The sequence below is a fragment of the Rosa chinensis genome, chromosome 1 (genome assembly GCF_002994745.2).
Source record: "Rosa chinensis cultivar Old Blush chromosome 1, RchiOBHm-V2, whole genome shotgun sequence".
Taxonomy (NCBI): Eukaryota; Viridiplantae; Streptophyta; class Magnoliopsida; order Rosales; family Rosaceae; genus Rosa; species Rosa chinensis.
In genome coordinates this window covers 21,327,757-21,343,293 of record NC_037088.1, presented here as the reverse complement: position 1 = coordinate 21,343,293, position 15,537 = coordinate 21,327,757, and the positions used below count along the sequence as shown (strand labels likewise).

At 35.9% G+C, this 15,537-nt stretch overlaps 1 protein-coding gene and 1 long non-coding RNA gene across 3 annotated transcripts; one reads left to right on the top strand and one right to left on the bottom strand.

Annotated features, from left to right (window-relative positions):
* Positions 1-2,101: 2,101 nt before the first annotated feature.
* Positions 2,102-3,819, bottom strand: LOC112180253 (zinc finger BED domain-containing protein RICESLEEPER 2). 2 transcript variants are annotated; one of them, XM_024318774.2, is made up of 3 exons: positions 2,829-3,819; positions 2,400-2,709; positions 2,102-2,311 (listed from the first exon to the last, which is right to left on the bottom strand). In XM_024318774.2, exons 1-3 carry the CDS (start codon positions 3,768-3,770, stop codon positions 2,220-2,222), a joined length of 1,344 nt encoding a protein of 447 aa, XP_024174542.2. In that variant the 5' UTR covers positions 3,771-3,819; the 3' UTR covers positions 2,102-2,219. The 2 variants fall into 2 exon arrangements, with proteins under 2 accessions (XP_024174542.2, XP_024174553.2); XM_024318785.2 differs by having other exon boundaries at positions 2,102-2,275; positions 2,829-3,816.
* Positions 3,820-4,113: 294 nt separating this feature from the next.
* On the top strand, positions 4,114-5,988 carry LOC121051192. The gene is made up of 2 exons (XR_005805336.1): positions 4,114-4,469; positions 4,623-5,988. It is a non-coding gene; the product is annotated as an uncharacterized LOC121051192 (long non-coding RNA).
* The last annotated feature ends 9,549 nt before the right edge of the window (positions 5,989-15,537 follow it).

Here is a 15,537-nt window from a genome sequence, read left to right as displayed (position 1 = left end):
GCGGAGCTCCGCTCAGAATAGGATATGTGTGTGTGTGTGTGTGTGTGTGTGTGTAAGGTCATGATCAATGGACACACTAGTTGACACAAATTTTTACACGTTATGTCAACCCTTAGATATCAATGCATTCAATGGTTAAGATTAGTTATGGAAAATGACTTGGTATTAAATTTCATGCCCCACCAAAAGCATAAAATTTGTTAAAAATTATTTTCTAAAATAATATAATAAGTCTAACAAGATATTAGAATATAGAAAGACAAGTTCAAAAAGAAAAAAAGAAAGATCAAAAGAGCAAGAACTCCATTTTCTAAACAAGAACACCATTTTCCCTTCTTCCATTCATTCTTTGGCAAAGTAATAAAGATGAAACAAATGGGAATTTCCTAAATATTGCGAAGACAAGCTCTTTACATATTTTTCTTTTCTTTTTATAAGAATTCTTTTGACAATCCATATTTTGGTACATAAAACTTTAATTGTTCAATTACAAAATTGCTTTGTTGATTTTCTCACACATGTGTGTTTATATCTGTGTGCATGTGTTCTCTAACTATTTACAATTCACAAAACCTAAGAACAATTAACACCAATCTCAAAACCTAAATCATGCAATAAAGAAAAACCTAAAACCATATAATGGACATGGTTTTGTAATTGTTCTCTAACCTGTAACTGAGAATCAAAATTGTGGTGATCCATCATCTTCTTTTCTCCCTATAACTATATCCGTTCCATGAATTGCTGTACCTTGGGGTAATTCCTCGAGTTTGGGCAATTCCAAATATCCAAATTTCTTTTATACAATCACTTAATAAGGTTTCCATTTTCAGTTCAATCCAGAAATAAGGACAAATTTGTGGTGTTTTGCTTCCCAATACATACTAATCTTGGTTGTTTAAGCTAAATACCACATACCAAATACCAACATGACAATGACCAATGATCATAGAACTATACCAAATACCAAATTGAAGAATAACCCATATAAAATGCAACTAAGACCCAACTTAAAACAAAGAAAAACAAAAACTAAAAAAACAAAAGCAAAATTCAACCATAACCTCTGCGATTGTTCTTCTTCTTGTCTGAGAATGCTATTTCACCCGACTGTTCCCTACTATTGCCCTTCACTCTTGCAATCTCTAGCTCAGTAAATCTCAATATCGAATGTCCTTCACCATGGAGATTGAGTTTTGCAGTCTCTGGCAGTGGAAAAAGGAACTGGTCTTTCTTTAGTGCAAGTGCACTCTTCTATACATCAATTTTTACTATTTAAAAATACATTCACTATTATCCGTGTGAAAAGGAAAATATGGAGCGGGAATAAATTGGATCGGCCTGCCTAAATTTTTAGTTCTTAAGTATTTCAATAAGTCTTATTAATCTCCTAGCATTTTTATTGATCCTAATAACATTTAGTATATTCATATATTCAATAATAATAAAAAAGCACGGTATATATTCATCACTTGTAGGGAAATATCATCATTTTGTCATTAACAAAAAATAGCAAACATTTGAACAACTACATAAAACATATTAATTAAAAAATTTTAAAAAAATCGCACAATGAAAATGGCAAAGTAACCAGAAGCAAAAGATTAAGATTGGGAACTGGATGAAGGTATGTCTAATTTAAATTAACTCATGAGACGTCTGTGCGCGCTATCGTGACATCTTCTTAGTCCATGGGGGCTAATTATTGATGTGCGTACGGTTTTGGATCGAGGTCCATAGGCCTGGCAACGTGCGGGTATAGTGCGGGTACGGGCCGGGTTTTTAACGGGCCGACACGATAAAAACCCGTTAAGTTAACGGGTTTCGCGGGCTAAACCCGACGGGTTTGCGGGTTTTCCGTTGGAACCCGTTAAGAAGCCGTTAACAAATTTTTTTTTATTTAAATTTTTTTTTTAATTTAAAAACTTTTTTTAATTTTTTTTTAATTATTATTTTTTTAAACAACTAGAACCGGTTAAGACTTATGTATATATATTTTTATTCCCAAATCCATTAAAATCCGTTAAGACTTATGTAATTTTTGATTCATTTTTTGATCAACTGTTAGAGGAATATATTCAGATCAATTAATATATACATATGTTGGTTGAGCTAAGCTAGTAGATATAATTAAATATTTCAATAGGTTCGAAATACATATTTAATGTACTAAATAAAATACATTTTTAATGTACTAAATAAAATACGTCTAAGTCATCTTAATTGCGGCTTTCTCCTTCTCCAGATCTATCTTGCAATGTCAAATCAAATACGTCTTCAGTAAGATCCTCCAATTCAGCGCGCTCTTTTTCTAAAATATAAACAAACAAAAAAGAAAAATATTAGAATAACATAAAGATTGATAAAGTGAGAATAGAACCAAGTTGTTTTGAGCTTACCTTTGTTACCAAAAATCCAATCTCGAGTACAAAGCAGAGCTTGAACTGTGTCAGGCAACAGTGAGCTGCGGTATTGATCTAAAACTCTCCCGCCAATGCTAAAGGCCGATTCAGATGCAACGGTAGAAATGGGAATTGTGAGCACATCACGAGCTAGATGAAAAAGAATAGGATATCGAATTTGCTCCATTTTCCACCAAGAAAGTACATCCAACTCTTGCTTTCTTTCTAGCCTTACTTCATCCAAATACTTGCTCAATTCTGTCTTCATACTTGAACTCGAACCAATTTTGTAAGCATTATCAAAAGCCTGCCAATGACCAACTATCAACACATATATGGCAACAACATAGATATTACTAAAACTCAAATATCAACTTGAATCATTAAGATGGAAACTCAAATAAGTTTTTTTTAATTTTTTTTTACCTCAAGTAAGCTGTGATCGCCTTGTGCTTGAGAAGAACCCTCATCTATCGAGTAATTTGAATCATTAGGATCAAAGCTCTTCTCCACGTATGCATCAAATAAAGAGGACAATGTATCATTAAAGACCTCTAATTGTGAAGAATCTGGACCATAAAGTTTGTCATAAGCCCACTCCACAAATTGCATCTTAAACCTAGGATCCATAACAACTGCAATTCCAAGAATCAAGCTATAATCTGACCAGTACTTCTCAAACTTTAGATTCATCTCCATCCCCATCCGCCTCATGAAACTATCGTGATCCCTCATGGCTTCCTGTATACTATGCTGAACAATGAACACTTTCGGAAAGAACAAGTGTGAAGTAGGGTATTTTGTTCCAGAAAATAGACACGTTACTTCATAAAAATACCCCAAAAATTTGGTGATCTTCTCTATTTTAGCCCACTCATCAGCAACAGGACACAACTTGAAATCTTTGTCACTTAAGCCCAAATTCATCAAAGCTCGGCGATAGTAGAGAGCACTATCAAGCATCAAATAAGTAGAATTCCACCTAGTAGGCACATCTTGCCTCAAACCTCTTCTACTACCTCTCAATCCAACTTGTGCAACACACTCCAAAAATCTTTCTTTTCTTGCCGAAGAACCCTTTATGTATTTGATGCAATCACGTACCTTTATCACAGAAGGATCAATTGCTTTCAATCCATCTTGAACTATCAAGTTCAAGATGTGAGCACAACACCGAACATGAAAGAATCTGCCATTCATTAAGAGCAATCCTCTAAAGTTCAACTTAGTCTTCAATTTTTCAACAAATGAATCATTGGCAGTGGCATTATCTAAGGTAATTGAAAACAAATTCTTTTCAATTCCCCACTCTCCTATCAAGGTATTTACCTTATCAGCTAGTGCAACACCATTGTGCGGAGGAGGCATATGACAGAAATTTATAATCTTCTTTCTCAATCTCCATTCCGAATCAACAAAGTGAGCCGTAATTGTCAAATACCCATCAGTTGCCACTACTACAAATCCCTTCATAGACATCGCCTGATTGACACCAGGTTAACCAAAATCTGATGTTATAAATATTTTAACATCGCATTCTCTTATTTCCGATTTCTAATATGGCCATCCACATCAAGCCTTACAACGACTGATATAAAAAAAAAAAATTTAATGATAATAATAATAATCTAAACTGCGGGAACCTCAAAATTTAGAAAAGCTGAGCGCGCTCCTTTATTAAAATTTTTGGAGAATGAAAACTTCCCACTTTCCACGATAAAAGATAAAAAGAAAAATCCAAATTCCCACGTTCTGAAGACCTGAACTGATTCGTTGCTAGAATCTCTCCCTTCTTTCGTTTACCTCTCTCTCTGATCTCTCTCGCTCTCCCCAATTATCAAAGGCCAAAAATTTCTTAGAAGACTGAAAATTCTGGTTACAAAAGAATCCAACCCAAATGCGATGAAGCAACCGACTTCGTCCTCCTTGATGATGTACGCCTCTGGATCTCTCGTATTCATTTAGATTGGGATAGCTGATGCGATTTTGAACCTTGTGAGTAGTGGGACGACACTGAAAGAAAACAACTTGACAGAGATTGAGGGTGGAGTTGTGTTGCGCAGTCAGGTAATTAAATAGGCTTAATTTCTGGGTTGTACGTCTCTTATCTATTACCAAGCTTAGCATATATACACATGTACGTTATCGACCAAAAGAAAGAAGAAGAACTAGCATATATGTTGTCTACCAGTTCTTAAATTTCGAATCTTTTCTTACTAGGCAGTTCTGGTTGCAAGCAAGAGATCATTGCTCCAAAAAAATAATGCACTTGACACGAACATGAGATTCTTGAAACATTGGAGGCACATCTAAGGGCAGAGGATAAAATCATGGTGAGGAATTCATCTTTAATCCAAAAATCTATATACTATTATATATACCTTTTCTTTATTGTCAATTTCTTTAATTCATTTGCCATTTACTATCTTAGAAGCTATTATGGTTTTCTCAAATCTGTCATATTTTTATTGTGTTTTCTTTTAATTCTGTAGTTAGGCTTTTTTCTTTATATTCATTACCTCTATTGGAATAATTAGGGTTTGAATTTTCATAGTTTCTGCAAGTTTGCTTTTATTTTCCAGGGTCTCTCCAAGCCTAGCATATACAACATAAGGTCAAGGCGTTTGGTGCGGTGTCAAAAGCTTTCTCTCGCAATTTTGATATCCTATTGGGTCAGATTTTCTCTCTTCTTTGTATGTGTACTCAAAAGATTATGTATTTAATTGAATTTACCCCATTCATGATAAAGAGCCACTCTCTTATGGGTTTGAGTAATTCCTTTGCTTTTAAACAGATTTCACAGATGACAAGTCATTTGTAAATGTGAACTGCCATCAATATGACCCCTCTTATGTGTTTGTATTTCATTCCTATATGTTGTGTTAATGGGTTACACCACTATTGTCTTATTCGTCTGCTAGCAGCTAGCTAACTAATATAGAACAAAAGACTCTTCTTTTAATTTTTTTTTTTTTTATTCTCTTGCTGCCCATTGAAAAGTTCACCATACGGTTTGGCTTTAACTTTTCAGTTTTTTTTTTCTTTGAGTATCTTTTATATGCATGTCAATGCATTCATTCTATTTGTACTGGTGTTGCTTGTGTTTACCTCTTACAGATAAGTTGTTTTTTGAATTGCTAAGAATGTCCATGACAAACTAGCCTTGTTGGTACTTTTGATCATTAAATATTGGATCTTTGTTATTCAGCATCTATTCCTGAGCTTCTATATATGTATTTGCATTATTTTACTTATTGCATTGATTTCACTGGAATTTTTTTTTTTTAATCATGCAAGGAGGGGTTGCTTGCTCTGTTGGATTTGCACAAAGAGGATTTTTTGCTCTGTTTTGTGCAAGGAAGCTCTCTCATTCCAAGGGTGTTTATGTATTCATGTAACATTTTAATTATATTAATTCTTAGGTAGCAATTTGATTTGGATAGCCAAGATATATAATTTTGATCAATTGAATTTTAGTGCTTTCCATTATGTGAGTTCTTTATGTTTTTTGTACTAAGAGGTCAGGCATCATGTCCCCCTCTCTATTGTATTTGTTTTTTGTGCTAATAAAGAATATTGATCATTACTCTTATCTATTTTTGATATGAGAAATAAGAATAACTCTTTTAATATGTAAACGGTTGTATTAATTTTACTTCGATCGAAGTACAAATTTATTAGTTTTATAGTAAGAATTGAAGGTAAAAAGGGATGCCAAAGATTGGATAACAACAGATTTAAATGCATTCTGTGGTGTAAAGATGCATTTATAAACATAAACTAGTAAAAAACTGATGTTGAATTCTTCTTAGACATCAAATATAAGTGAAAAACTGATTTGGTTTCAGGGTTACACATTAGGTGAAAACAACTCGCTGATGTTAAACTAATATGAGACATCAGAAGTTGGTGCTTAGACATCGATAATCTTGGTAGTCATAGGTTTATAGTATACATAGGACATCGTTTTCTTGGAAATCTATGTTGTCTAAATATGTTTAGACATCGACCATTGACCGATGTCTAAAAGCATGACATTAGACATCACTTAACGAGACATCGGTTGTTTATTGAAATAGACATCAGTGTTTAGCTGATGTCTATCAACATTCATGTACTAGTGTGCTAAAGAGGTCCACAAATCAGCAGTCAAACAAAGTCTCCCTTGAACAGAACTTAACAAAGTTTGAAGTTTCACTTTTTCACTCTTAAATAACTTCAACACATGAGCTTTAACAGTATTTCTGCAAGGGAGTTTAAGTGCAGGAGAGATATAGGAAAATACATCTCTAATACCCTCATACTCAACAAAACTGAAAGGTAAATCATGTCTGATAATAGCCTCTATCAATAACTCACAGAATTTCTCATACTGAAACTTAGTAGAACGTATGGCAGATTGTGGTGAAACAACATTACTAGCAGAGGAAGTAGAGCACGAATTGTGATGACGTAACATGCTACCTGTCCCTGTTGCCGAATCACATTTAAGTATTGCTCCACATTTCTTGCATTTTGCACGCTCAATCATATCCTCACCCAAAGGAATTTCCTCAAAAGACAGCCAACATTGAGAACTCTTCTTCCTCTTCTTAACTGTAAAACCTCTCGTCCGATTTCTTCTAGGAGGCAAATCATCTCCTTGTACATTTGTTGTAGCATCTTCTCCTCTTTCCTCCACAGATATAAATTGGGACTCATCATTTAAACTCATCTACAAAAAAAAGAAACGAAAGTGACTTCTTAACAACGTATTGTATATAGTGTAGCACACTGATGCTCACTAAAGGAACAGATTATAGCAACTGAAGATGCATGAAACCGGGGTTGTAGTAACTTATTATCCCTAACGTAAGAGAACATCAGGCCAGGGTCTTTTGCACTATACTTAAGCTTCTAACCATAATTATAAGATTACCAATATTCTTGAAACTCTTATATATACAATACGACATAGATGGAACGTACATTGCCAACCAATGAAAGCTTCCAGAAATAAGCTAAATACAAATACAAGTACAGTTACTAGCTCTTTCTTCCCTGCAGTAGGGCATACTGAAGAAAGATAGATATAGCTGCTGAAAAGCCACAAACTCAGGCTTCCAAAAGTTACAGGAAGTATAGTCGATCAAGGTAACCCAGAAGCAGCAAAAAGGTGGCAATATTAAATTTTTGAACTTTTTCGTGTTAATTGAGTGCAAATAAGGGAGTATTTAAATTTGAAGCTACCATGTTGAGAGTTTGAAAGATAAACGAAGCAAACCCACACATTCAGGTCAACTTGGAGTCCACACAAACCAAAATCAATACTCTAAATCCAAGATAAACGAAGCAAAATCTCAAGCTAGGCCAGTATACAAAAATCACACAGAAAATGTATTATCAACAGCAACCCATAAAACCCAACATTCGATCAAGAACAACAAAGCTTCAGAACACTCAGATCTTTAAAGAACTAGTACAACCCCAGAACCATTTTCTTTAAATATCTGCATATCGATTTCCAAACCAGGGAAGAGGCAGCAGAGAATGGAAGAAACAGAAGAAGGGTGAGAGTAGTGCAGCAGAGAAAATGCTCACCGCGATCGTCCTTGTAGCTGAACCAAGGGCTTCTGGGGGGTCTCTGGGTTTCAGATCTGGAAGAGAGAGAGAGAGAGTGGCGTGAGTGTGCGTCTACCTCAGTGCAGCAAACCCAGATTGGGTTGAGTTCCAGAGAGAGAGAGTTGCGTTTTGGTGAATGACGGAAAGGGTCGAAGACGGAAAGGGTTTGTTTAGAAGTAAACGGGTTCCATGGGTTCCAGTGGGTTTAGCACGCAAGGCCCGTTAATTTGCGGGCTTTTTTCGTGCGGGCTTTTTTAGCACGAATTTAATAAATGGACGGGTTCGTGCGGGCTTTTACCGAGCGGGTTTCAGGCGGGTTTGCGGGTAATGGGCTCAGATGCCAGGCCTAGAGGTCCATACCCATATCAAAAAAGTCTCTTGGTTTCGTCTTCACAACAACCTCCCAGTCAGTGTCAATAGGATCTTTTATATAAAAAACTTGTTGTGCTTAAGAAGCAAAAATAAAAGTATCGGTTGGTGGAAGCAAATGATTAAAGTTTACCAATATGAATCCAAACTCATCCTTTTTTAGTCCTCGATGTTCGGCCCGACTATCAATCCAATTTTCCTCAAATAGCAATACTTTCCTACCATTGTGATAGTCCAATTCTATGATATCTATCAATACGCCATAATAGTCGAGCATGTCATCTCTTGGTTGGCGGTCATTAACAGTAGCATTGCAATTACTTCCAGCATTGACAAAAATACTACTATTTTGATATGTAGAACCAGTGTCAACTAACTTCACATGTAAGCAGCAAACCATTCATGACATATTTTTTGTACCGTTTGGCTTCATTGTTTGGTCCTTCCGTTAATGCGCAAATATCAGGATCAATCCTATCACCTTGATTAATCTTTTCTCTTATCTACACAAGAAGATTACAATTACCACACATGAGATCAGTATCTAAGTTAGTAATTAACAAATAAAATACAACATATCAAATATCATTTATACATTCATTTATACATGAAAATTTACCATACTCTTAAAACACTTGAAAAAAGATCAATTTGCCAGTCTTTCTGAGTCCTGCAGAGAACGTCGACCTCTTTTCCCTTTCTCAATTTCCACATGTTCCCTATTATTGAAAAATAAAAATGAGGACATTATATATCAATCAACCAAATCATTTTAATTTAATTAACATGCTATAAAATGACAGTTATACAAATATTACTTTAGGTGGTTGTCAATATCTGGACAGTTAAACAACACATGCATCTGAGGTCGTTGTTTCTCCTCATCAGTCAACACAAACTTTTGCGGACTTTCTAAAGTTCGTCCCTTTGTAACAAACAGTGGCAATCTAGGTTTGACGATGTTATTAGGGTCATCAGCATCATGAGATAGTCTGATTCGTCCTGATTCAATATCACCTGATAAATAAATAGTACAAAATGAGAGACACTCATCTATTATGTATCCTTCTGCAATGCTTCCTTCGGGATGAGCCTTATTGCGAACGTACTGTTTCAAAGTGTGCAAATACTTCAACAATAATAATTTAATTAAATCAGGCCAAGCGATAAATATATTATTCATTAATAACTTATCAAATTAAATTTACCTTTCGATAGGATACATCCATCGATACTGAACTGGGCCTCCTATTGTTGCTTCATCAGCCAAATGAATGGGTAAGTGCTCCATTATGTCAAAAAATGAGGGTAGAATTATACACTCTAAGTCATATAACGTTAAGGCAATCTTCCACGATAGATCTTCAAAGTAAGCTTTTGAACCGACCTTTGTGCACAATTGTCTGAAAAATCCACTCAACTCTAGTTGCACTTTAATAAGTGTTTTACACTTAATAGGTTGAGGAATGACAATTGGTAACAGATATTACATCAAAATATGACAATCGTGACTCTTCAACCCAAATAGTTTTCTTTCTTCAACTCGGACACAGTTGCTAATATCGGAATACCAACCGTCTAGTGGTTGATAGTCAGCCATAACTTTACATATCATAATTTTCTCTTTCCTGGACAAATTAAAGTTAGCTGGAGGATATCTTAGGTTGCTACCTTCGGCCACATGATGAAGACCATTCTTGAGATTGAGAAGAACCATGTCGTTTCAAGCATATTTACTATCCTTGTTTTTCCCTTTCACTCATAGTAAGGTGGCAACAACACTATCAGTGACATTCTTCTCGATATGCATGACATCTAGATTATGGCGCAGATAAAAGATGCTCCCAATAAGGCAATTCAAAAAATATACTTCTCTTCCTCCAATTACGAAAATCTTGCTTCGGTGGTCCTTCATATGTACGCTTACATTTTCGAGGAATTTTCTTCTTTTTTCCATTCCCAAATTGAATTGTCAAGCCATGCGTTGCTCGTAAACAATCTAAACCCGTCATAGGCTTCGGCAAGGCCTTCATTCAGCAGCACCGTTGAAATTCTTTTTCCACCCACAGTACCGATGATTATCATTCAACCATCTGTTGTCCCATATAACATTCTTTTTAACAATTCACTAGCCTAACAGACTATGTATCTTCAACACACACCGAACAAGCTTTGTAACATTTTGTGCCATAACCGGATAACATGGCATATGTAGAAAAATCATTTATAGTCCACAACACAGCAGCTCGCATGGTAAATTTCTCTTTCTTGAATGCATCATATATCTTAATCCCTTCAGTCCACAACATCTTTAGCTCTTCCATGAGTGGTTGTAAATACACATCAATATTATTACCAGGTCTCTTTGGGCCTGGTATGAGCAATGACAAGAACAAGTATGGTTGCTTCATGCATAACCAAGGAGGTAAATTATAAACCGACATCACAACAGGCCACGTACTATGTGCAGAACTCATCATTCCAAAAGGGTTAAATTCATCACTAGCCAACCCTAGACGAATATCACGACACTCACTACCCAATTCTGGATACTTTTCATCTAACTTTGCCCGAGCTGGAGAATCAGCAGGATGTCGGAGTATCCCATTTTTAGTCCTTAGTTTTGAATGCCAAGACGTCGAATCTGCAGTATGACGTGACATATATAAACATTGCAATTGAGGACCTAATGGAAAATAAAGTAAAATCTTAGCAGCTTTTGGTTTTCCACCAACTTCATTGCCATTCTTCTTCTTTTTCCATCAGCTAATACCACAAACTTGATAACTTGTATCATTTTCATGCTCTTTCCAATACAAAATATAATCATTCAGACATGCATCAATTTTTTCATATGACAAACCGATGTCCTTGATTAATTTTTTTGTCTTGTAAAAACTCTTTGGGAGAGTCTATTTGCAGGAAATGTGTCTCTCAATAGATCTAGAGTTTCATAAAAAGATACATCACTATTTGAGTGCAAACGCTTAATCTTATATAGCCTTACTAGAAATTCAAGCTTCTTCATTCGTGCTCCAGGAAAAAGATTAGTATCTGCATCGTCAAGTACCTTGTATAATTTATTGTCATCTGGGGTTGGACTAGAGTCATGACCTCCAACTGCCTCTAAAGAAGACGGAGGCATGGTAGTATCATCATGAAACCCAAAAGCATCCTGCAACATATTAGCCATATCATCTTCTGGCATAATATCTTGTGGGGTGGAGGAACCTACCACATCAAGTTCATTTATTAGGGGTAATTTCTCGCCGTGTGCTATCCAAGGCATGTTTACATAGTCATTCCACATGCCTACACAACGTATATGGTTTTCCACATCTTTCACAAATTGTTACCACCAGTTTTTACACTCTTTACAAGGGCAATCGATTATATTGGAAACAGGAGATATAGTTAGTGAATGATTGATAAATGCACGGAGCCTAAAAATATATTCATCAGTTTCTCACTCGAGAAACACCCAATATTTGTCCATATTGCTCAACTACTCACTGCTTCGGTAAAGAATCACTGCATAATGAAAAAATCAATTAAGAAATCACACATGATCAATAAATTAACTATCGCCTTATATCTTCATTCCTAAGGTGTAGAATCTAACCCATTCAGCAATGACATATTATGTATATCTCTATGATACCTAAATCATCGCTACATATTATTGAAAAATTCGGCAGCACTCTGCCTATGATCCCACCTATATATGCACGAACTTAATAAGCATAGAGGGATCATAGGGTCAGGCTGTCGGATATTCCAATAACATATAATGATGAATATGTATTGTAGAGTATCCATAATATCTCATTACCAAACGGTCAGAAAATGGGACAATTTAAGGATTGGGCATGGAGGCATCAAATTCTAGTACCAAATCCTTAAACGGGTACTAAGGCTTTATGCAATAATTTAATGAATTTTACATAAATTTGAATAGTATATATAAATTTTCTTCACAAGCAATTGGTATAAATTTATACAATTACATTGTGTTTGGAAAATTTATATCATCCTACTCTAAGTAAAGCTTCAGTAGTAAATTCTAATTATGAATATAATAAAGGACTAAACACTTGTTACTTCTCATACTTTTCCCTGAAAAACAGTTTAGTCCCTTGCCTTTTAAATTAAACAGAATAGTCCTTATTCTCCTTAATTCTCACACAACAGGTCCCAAAATGACTATTATACCCCTCACTTTTTTTGTCTATTTTTATTTATTTATTTATTTACTCTCTCTCTCTGAGATCGATTCTTGTTCTGCGTTCGAATTCGCCAGTAGCACCAACGAACTCGGTGGTCCAGTCTCTGCTGCCTCTGGCGTCAGACCTCTCCTTCCTCAACAACAAGCTCCGAATTGATCAAAATTTGAGCCAGGCTCCGATTCTCCTCTCGGAGCTCCGGGCCTAATGCGGCGACTTGGATCAAGCCCTAATCGACCCCATCTTCTGATTCTCTGTCCTCTGCGAGATTTGCCCGATTGCTTTAGCAGAAGAAGAGAGGCACCGTTTTGGCTGAAATTGATAGGACTTGATGCTTTTGTTGCTCACGAGTCAGATTTGATAGAGGGAGGTCAGAGAAGGTGTCGGAGGAGATGGATGAGTTTCTGAATTGTGACTCTGTCGCCACCAAGCTTTAGCCTTTTTGGAAATTTTGTGACTTGGGCGTCAAAAAACCTTGAAAACTGGGCTAGGCGGGCTGGGAATGGATCCCGGTGGAGGCGGCTTGGTGGTTGGGCTGGTCGGAGCTGGAATTGGGGTTGGGGAACTGGAGCAGGGAATTATGGGAGATTTAGGTGGTTGATGATGTTGATCGGAATTCGGTCATTGCAGCCATGACTTTCAGGTCAAAGAGGTGGGGCATCCCATCAATGATCGGAATCCGATCATGGGTCGCCGTCAATGTGAATAAACTCGAGGTCGGAGATGAAGTTCAGAGAGAGAGAGAGAGAGAGAGAGAGAGAGAGAGAGAGAGAGAGAGAGAGAGAGAGAGAGAGAGAGAGAGAGAGAGAGAGAGAGAGAGAGAGAGAGAGAGAGAGAGAGAGAGAAGAATAAATTAAAAAAGAGAGAAAAAGTAAAGGGCTAAATATAAATTACTACCCTGTGGTTTAGGTTCAAAATCAATTTAGTCTCTGAACTTCTAATTTCATCAAAAACACCCCTGCAATTTCAATTTTGATCTAATAGGTCCAATTTGTTAGTTTTCCGACAGTTGAGTTATTTAACTTGTTAACGTGGCTCATATATGACCTATGTTTTATGATGTGATGTCGAGGTGGTCTGCATAGTCAATTTAGGAGATTAAAAATAAATAGTTTTTCAACAAATAATCCAACTATAACGTGAAACCATAACAGAATATTAACGAATTGGACCTATTAAATCAAAATTGAAAGTGCAGGGGTGTTTTTGATGAAATTAGAAGTTCAGGGACTGAATTGATTTTGGACCTAAACCACAGGGTACTAACTAGTATTTAGCCCAAAAGTAAAAGAAAAGAGACAAAAAAAAGGGAGGGGTATAATTGTCATTTTGGGACCTGTTGTGTGAGAATTAAGAAGAATAATGACTATTCTGTTTAATTTAAAAGGCAAGAGGGACTAAACTGTTTTTCAGGGAAAAGTATGAGGAGTAACAAATATTTAGTCCTATAATAAATTAGCAAATTTGCAATCAATTTACAACTAATAATTAATTAATCTCAATTTAGTTTCTATACAAACACACAAATATATTTTCTATATAGAGTAAACCAATGATCCAAACAGCAACTTTTGTAGACTTTCATTCTTCAAATTATGTCTTTCTATATATCATGATCATGAATTTTTTTCTCCTTTCAAAAAAAAGAAAAGAAAAGAAATTATATCATGATCATGAATATCCTAAAACCATTCATGAACACACCATCATGTCTACTTGAAATATACAATCTGAGGTTAAGGGAAGTGGAAAATGATACATACAATCTATGAATCAAGTGAAATCATTCACAGCCTTCTTCTTCATCATCTATGCAGCTATAGAAATGAAAACAATGACAGAAAATAACAATGGCAGACTTCTGATCAATCTTCTAGTTTTAAGCAATATAGCTACTAAAATCCATGTGAAATGCATTTCCAACTCTTACTGATGTCTGTGTGTATTTACCTAGGTAATCTACTTCTGTTGAGTAAATTGTCATTCCAATTTTCACACGGAATTTCGTATGAAAATTATATTCTCGCACGAATATCAGTATGTTCATTGTACACTGATATATGTGTGATGCCCATTTCATATAGACATCTGTATCAAATTGTATTAGCTACTGAAGACCGTAGTTGTATAATACATATAACAATAAAAAAAATTTCATGTTTAAGTAATGAAGTACTTTATTCGCACTGAAATCTGTGTGAACTGATTTTTTCACGAACAACTGTGTGAATAGATGAGAAAGTATCTTAGCTTTCATACTGAAATATGTGCATTTTCACACAGATTTTTGTCGCTATTGGTATGACAGAAATTCATGTGGGTCCAATTCAACTGATTTTATACAGTTATATGTGTGTAATTGTCTTTCACACAGATATCCGTGGCTGTGGAATATCTTGTGTGACTAAAATCTACGTGAGTTGCCCGTTTTACTAGTAGTGGATTCCGGGAGCTTAATCAAATTGGAGGGGTTGGATCAAATTGGGGGAGAAGGATAACAAGAGCGAGATGACGATGAGAAGGAAAAGGATATCAATTAGGTGCCTCTCATGTGACTTGTACTCGCAGCCGGAACTTGTAACCTTGATCACCTCCTCTAATAAGGCTGAATCAAATTCAGGGGCGGGGAGAGAAAGAGTACGATGAGAGAGAGAGATCCGAGATCCGCTTTAGGGTTTTTTTTTTTTTGTGGGGGGGGGGGCGGGGGGCGGGGCTATCACATGGGAGGCATGTGACTTCTAAGGTCGCCCAAGTGGCCCAATCTATCCACCCATTACTCTGCCTAACCAGTCGCGGTTAAAAGATTGTGCATGTTTCTCACGCGCCGAAAGTATCCTTGGTGCATGTGGACCACGATCCACAAAAACGCTCTCCTAAATACAAATCAGGCTTTCTTGTTTGATAATTTAGAGTTTGGTTAATATGGGGACTAAGTTGTAATT

Coding starts and splice junctions, on each gene's coding strand:
- LOC112180253 (XM_024318774.2), bottom strand. CDS start 3,770: ATGCCTCCTCCGCACAATGGTGTTGCACTAGCTGATAAGGTAAATACC. Junction 2,710..2,828: donor GCGATCACAGCTTACTTGAG/GTAAAAAAAAAT, acceptor GGTCATTGGCAG/GCTTTTGATAATGCTTACAA. Junction 2,312..2,399: donor TTGGATTTTTGGTAACAAAG/GTAAGCTCAAAA, acceptor TTTATATTTTAG/AAAAAGAGCGCGCTGAATTG.